This window comes from Vicia villosa, linkage group LG7 (genome assembly GCF_029867415.1).
Source record: "Vicia villosa cultivar HV-30 ecotype Madison, WI linkage group LG7, Vvil1.0, whole genome shotgun sequence".
Lineage (NCBI taxonomy): Eukaryota > Viridiplantae > Streptophyta > Magnoliopsida > Fabales > Fabaceae > Vicia > Vicia villosa.
The window spans coordinates 19,854,355-19,860,831 of NC_081186.1; the positions used below are offsets into that span (position 1 = coordinate 19,854,355).

Consider the following 6,477-nt stretch of genomic DNA (forward strand, 5'->3'; position numbering starts at 1 on the left):
AACAATAAATAATCATTATTTTCTTATGATATCGTACTTATAGCATATATAAAATAGTCAAGCATTAAGCATCCCGTTGAAGAAAACAAACTAACGAAATGGTAAGACATAGTAGTACATTTTTTATATATTTATTTATCAAAAGAAGAGCTAGATATTTTGGTAACGCTGTCGACCAGTCGGTACCGTCGACACAACACAAGAATACAAACTAAATAGAAAGAGTAATACTCCCCGTGACATCGCCAAGTGTATGGTTGTTAATGTAAGAATTTAGTGAATGAAAGCGAATAATCGACACACGTTACAATCCCTTGGGCATTTGTTCGTCTATATCACACCTCAAATCTCAACTTTCCTTTTGAAAAGTCTTATCTAAGTCGTCTCCTTTGTTTCTTCCATTCAATTTCCTTTATCAGACACACATCGTGTGTCACACCACACTTCTACTTTCTTCTCTCTCCTTCTTTCCCTAATTGACATTATATACTAGACACACCCCCTCAAACCATCATCCTCTCCCCTCCACATACCTCACCATGGATTTTAAGACACCTCTCTTTCTCTTGTTTGTTCTTGTCTCAACTTCCCAGGCCCTCAAATTCGATATTGGCGGAAGTTCTGGATGGTCTCTTAACCCTTCCGAGAATTACAACCAGTGGTCCGGAAGGAACAGGTTCCAAGTCAATGACATTCTAGGTAATTTTTACTATGTTTTTATTTGTTCATCACATGTTTTTTTTTACTTGTGTGGCTAGGAGGTTTTGTTTTGTCGGTTCAATCGGTTGAAATATAATAATTATTTATTTCATTTTATTATATAGTTTTCAAGTACAAGAAGGGTTCAGATTCGGTGTTGGAAGTGACGAAAGAAGCTTATGATAAATGCAACAAAACAAACCCAATCAACAAGTTCGAAGATGGTAACACAGAGTTTACTTTGGATCGATCTGGACCATTCTATTTCATCAGTGGAAATGATCAAAATTGTGAAAAGGGTCAGAAATTAGCCCTTGTTGTTATATCCCCACGAGGACACACACCATCCTCTCCTTCTCCTTCACCATCTACTGCAACTCCATCTCCCTCTGCAACCTCTCCATCTCCTTCTGTTTCAACTTCTCCCACTGCAAATTCACCATCCGTGAGTACGCCTCCAGCCGGTGAACCTACGGCTCCACCTCCTACCGCGGGTGGACCACCTGCTCCATCACCGTTATCTCCTTCCGTGGGAGCTTCACCGCCATCTCAATCTCCAACTATACCAGCAGATGGTACCGCGCCGTCGGGTTCAGCGTCTCTTGCACCTGGGGCAGCAGCGGTTCCACCGGCCTCATCTGATTCAATAGCGCCTTCGACTTCTCTGGTGTATTCCGTTGCAGTTGTTGTCGGTGCTGTGTTTGTGTGTTACGGAAGCATTTTGGGTTGAAACATGAATCAGCGGTATGATTATGTTGTAATAAATTTTTCGGAGATTGCTATGTTTACTTGGTTGGGTATGATTAATAAGCATCATTTCGTTATTATCATTTTTAGTTTCTTATTTATTTGGGTGTTTTCATTGGTGTATTTGTTGTAGAACGATTTGGTGTAGAACGATTCTATGATATTTTTCAGTTTTGTGTATCATTGTTATGCTATTAGGTGTAATAACAATGAAGTTGATTTATATTCCTACTTTAACCTATAATTACTAGTATTTTTTTCATATATCATTTTTAATAACCATTACAAATATCTGTATGATCAAATGTATTATTTTTTTTGTTGACAAATGGGCTAAAGACCCCGTCAAAAAAGAAAATGGCTAATCCCCACACTCAAAATCTAATAGACTTAGATACAAAATCAAATTGATAATAATGACAGATGATAATGACAAATAAATCTTCTATGGTTAAGATTCTTATAGATAAATCTTCTATAGTTAGGATTCATATAGTTGAACCGTCATTATAACTCAACTTAATGTTATATTTTTTTCAAAGTTCTGGTGGGGTTAAAGGAGGATGAGAGAAAGGATCATTGCCTTATTTGGGAGAAGATGGCTAGAGCTAAGGGTGCGGGAGGAACGGGGTTTAGGGGAATTAGTGAATTCAACTTGGGGTTTAGGGGAATTAGTGAATTCAACTTGAGCTTGTTAGGGAAACAATACTGGAGGTTGTTGTTATCAGTGAAGGATTCATATCTTTGGGCATAGTGTTTAAAAGTAGGTAATTTCCTAAAGGCATCATTGAAGATAGCACAATTGACTTCAATCCAAGTTATGTTTGGAGAAGTGTGCTTAGCGCCAGAGATTTAGTTCAGAAAAGATCTCGATGGAGAATTGGGAGTCAGTGACATTATTGATAGTGATTTTCGAAAGTGGAATCGTGATTTTATTTTTTCTCTGTCTGACGAGGATGATGCAAAGCAAATCACAATTATTCCCCTTTCACTTCGCAGGCCGGATGACTCTTTGATTTAGCACAATGAAGCTAACAGTGAGTTCTCGGTGATATCCGCCTATCACTTGTGTATGCAGGCAAAAGCGGACAAATCTCCTGGCCAATTGAGTGCGCCTGATCCAAGGATTTGGAAAGAAGTTTGGAGAGCTCCGGTTAATTCAAGGATCCAAAATTTCCTGTGGAGGGTGATGAAGAATATTCTTCCCACTAAGGACAACCAGTTGAAGAAAGAGATTCAGGTAGAGGGTTCGTGCTCTTTCTGCAACTCATGTCCAGAGTTTGTGTAACATCTGTTTCTCCATTGCGACTTTTCAAGACAAGTCTTTTTCGCCTCCATTCTGAGCTACAGATTTCCTGATTCGTTGTGTTTTTTGGATTGACTTTTGTAGGTTCTATTAAGTGGAGATATCCCTAGCATCCAACTGATATGCACTTTGCTGTATCGGATTTGGTTGGCTCGTAATGAATTGACATATAAGAACAAAAAGAAAGACCCAATTCTGGTAGCTGTGGACTCCCTGAGGAGTGTGGATCTTGATGTGTTGTAGTTGGATGCAGGTGTTTTTCCTACTGTAAATGTGACTTATGACTGTGTCTTTAAGGATTCTTATGGAAAGGTTATCCTGGCTGCTTGCAAGATATCACATCTTGTGCCTACATACCCCTTAAGTTCAATAAGGAAGTTAGAGCATTTGTAGTTCCTCTTAAAAGGAAAATGAAAGAGCCAGGTAGCAAAATCTTTTTGGATGTTGAGCTTTAACAATATTAAACGGATTTTTAAAATGTTAAGCTTTAACAATACTTAATAAGTTTTAAAAAGATGCCAACATTTAACAATACAAGACAAGGGTTGATTAAAAGAGTGGTGGTTGAGCTATAACAATACAAAACCAATGGTTGATTTAAAAGAGGTGAGGTTTAACAATACAAAACCATTTTAAAAAAAAAGAGGTGCAAAGCTTTAACAATATTAAGCACAGAGTAAAAGAGGTGGAAAAGAGAGTGCGTACCTTGACAATTTTAGTCAATACCATTCGCATTCTTTTGAATTTTTAGCAACATCTTAAACAATCATTCATGGTGAATATCTCAAATGGTGTTTGACATGTCATGTGTATCATGAATACAATCAAAGTCAATATAAACAAAGATATCAATGTAAATAAACTCAAGGATAAGAGGTTATGAATAAAGGGGATGACATACCTCAATATCATTTCATGTATGTATGAATATGATGTAATGATGTAATGATGGATGGATAAATATCTCATGCATGTGGAGTTATTTAACAATTTATATCATACAAAGATAATAACATAACCAAAGTATAAATGTACATGGTGTAAATCAACAAGTATATGTACAAGTGGATAGCAAAGAGAGATCATAGCAACAAGTTAATATCAAAATGGTATTGCATTAGGATCAAAAGGTCAAGAGGTTAAGGATTAGGGTTTTTATTTTTGTACATTACCTAAACCTAATCATTTGAAAGTTGAAATAAACCCTAGGTAAACAACTAAGAGATCATGTTAACATCTTCAAGGTTGACTTATTCTAACCTAATTGGTTCACATGGATATATACACGCCAATTGATGAAGATCATTTAAGAACATTTGATTTAATGGCCTTTAAAATCCATAAAAACAATAGTCTTTGACTTAATTTAAAATTGATTAAAGAAACAATATTTTTGTGATTTTAAAATATATTCCTATAATATACAAGGTAAATAAGGAGTGTGTGAAAAATCAAATGAAAATGAATTAATTTGATAGATTAAATAATTATTCAAAGTTATGAAATAAACAAGTAGTAAAAATTTATTTTGGCCCTAGGAAGTCTTGAACCCACGCCCTTGTGGTTACCGAGTAAAACATTTACCATTGAACTTACGCGCTGCAACTGATCACAAAATGTACGCAATTTTATATAATTAAAAACGTGTTCTAAAGCTAAGTTGAACTTCATCTTTAACCTCTAGCTCGTCGATTTTCAGAAATTAAACATGCTCAAAACTCAATCATTTTGGAAAGTGTAAACATGAAAGTGTCTCAGAATTCAATCATGATTCCAGCCATGTATCATTCAAATTTATTCAGCCTATACCACATGTATTTTTCAGAAATCTGTATGAACTCTGAAACTTCAATTTCAAATTAAATGATATATACAAAGTATAAATGAATACAAAGAGAGGGGTTTTGATCCTTAATCATGCTAAACATAATATAATCAAGTTTTATTGAAAAGGATGCAGAACCAAAGGAGTTCAAGTTTTGAAAGATACGTTGTCATACCCCAATTTTGACCCTAAGATCATACATCATTTTCATCTCAATCATTGATCAAGAGCTCCATCTTAAAGCTCTGTTTTTGGTGTTGTGCTTACTTCATCTCTGAGGGGAACCATTGAGCACCTATATTTGTTTAATTTATTTTATACTAACCAAAATCCAAAAATATGCATTTTGTTTCTTTTGTTTGTGTTTTACAGGTTAGAGATTGAGCATGAACGAAAATAGTGCAAAAAGGAAATTTTAAAAAAAATTGGCTGGGGAAATCGATTTCCCCATATAGTGAAACCAATTTCCATGGACAAAATTTGAAAAAAAAGAGGAAAGCATGACATCATTTTGGCACCAATCACATTTCCTTGAGTATTCTTTGTCATTACCAATATTTCACCTCATCACCATAATTAATTCCTTTCATTAACCTCATTTTAACCTCATTTTACCAATTAAACACAAGTTAATTACCAAATGAATAGTGACCAAATTGCCACTACCTCCACCTCCAATTTTATAAATAGAGGTCTCTACCTCTTCATTTTACAAGCTTTGAGAGCCAAAGAAACTCTTGCATTTTCTCTCCTCATCCCTACCAAATTCACCTAAAGCTCCTTATTCTTTCATAAAGTTAGTGAGTTACATCTTGAACCTCACTAACTTAGAGCTAAACCATCATCCATATACTTTTTTCTTCAATTGTAGAGAGATCAATGCTTGTGTTTGTGTGTTCTTGAAGTGGATCCAAGTTTATTCAAGAATTGGTAAATCTCTAGATCCATTCCATTTTACAAGATGTGATCCATTGTTTGTGTGTGATGCACCTTTGGTGCTATATTGGTTCTATTTGATGGTGAATTGATGGAAATTTCGTGCACAATGGTATCCAAGATTATAAGGTGTTTGATTTTATGTTTGAGCAAAGTTTTTTTCCATTAAAATGCTGATTTTTGAAAATTTCGTGCAGGAAATCAATTTCCTTGTTTGTGGAAATCGATTTCCCTAACTGTTTTTTGCAAAAAAATGTGTACAGGAAACCCGTTTCCCTGTTTTGGGAAACCCGTTTCCTGACAGCATTATGTTTTTTTTTGTTGCATTTTTAACTTGTTTTTGGTTCTAACTCTTCTCCTACTCCATTCTTATGATATTTTATTTGAATCACAAATTAGAGGCCTAATTCCTCTCTACTGTCAATGGACTTAGGGCGTCGATAGGATGAAAATCTGAATCCGCAATATTAAGTGATTGAACTTAGAGATGGAAGGAGCTTTTGAATGTGGTTCCATCTTTTACTTCTTTTTATTTTGATCGATGAAAGTCTTCCATATCTTGAGAATTCTCATGGATTCTTGATAAAGATGAGATTGCTACCTATTTTCTTTTCGTGCGGTATTGCTTTCGGAGAGTGATCTATATATCACTTCTCTCGTATACATTAGCACATAAATTGTTGACCGGCCTCGTTTTAGGGTGATTTCTATATAAATCACTTGACGATCTGCTTAACATAGCGCAACATTTCGTGTCCCGAATAAAAATATCCAATATGAAAGAGAATTGTGTGCGGTAGATTTAAGACTTATGGAAGTTTGTCGTGTAGTCGCTATGATTTTATCAAGCTTCTGATAAACTTCTGTTAAGTTTAAATCCGAGAACATCCTTCACTCACCATCGATCTTCTTTACTAACATTTTGATGATATACTTGACAAGTTTCAAGATGGTCATCTTTAAA

The 6,477-nt window shown here is 35.1% G+C and overlaps 1 protein-coding gene across 1 annotated transcript; it reads left to right on the top strand.

The window, feature by feature from the left end:
- The first annotated feature begins 317 nt into the window (after positions 1-317).
- LOC131620362 (early nodulin-like protein 14) lies at positions 318-1,683 on the top strand. The gene is made up of 2 exons (XM_058891416.1): positions 318-699; positions 825-1,683. The coding sequence occupies exons 1-2, from the start codon at positions 540-542 to the stop codon at positions 1,427-1,429; spliced, it is 765 nt and encodes a 254-aa protein (XP_058747399.1). The 5' UTR covers positions 318-539; the 3' UTR covers positions 1,430-1,683.
- Positions 1,684-6,477: the final 4,794 nt, after the last annotated feature.

Excerpts from the sequence above, each read along its gene's own strand:
- LOC131620362 (XM_058891416.1), top strand. The coding sequence starts at position 540 with ATGGATTTTAAGACACCTCTCTTTCTCTTGTTTGTTCTTGTCTCAACT. Across the intron at positions 700-824 it reads CCAAGTCAATGACATTCTAG|TTTTCAAGTACAAGAAGGGT; the intron begins GTAATTTTTACT and ends TTTATTATATAG.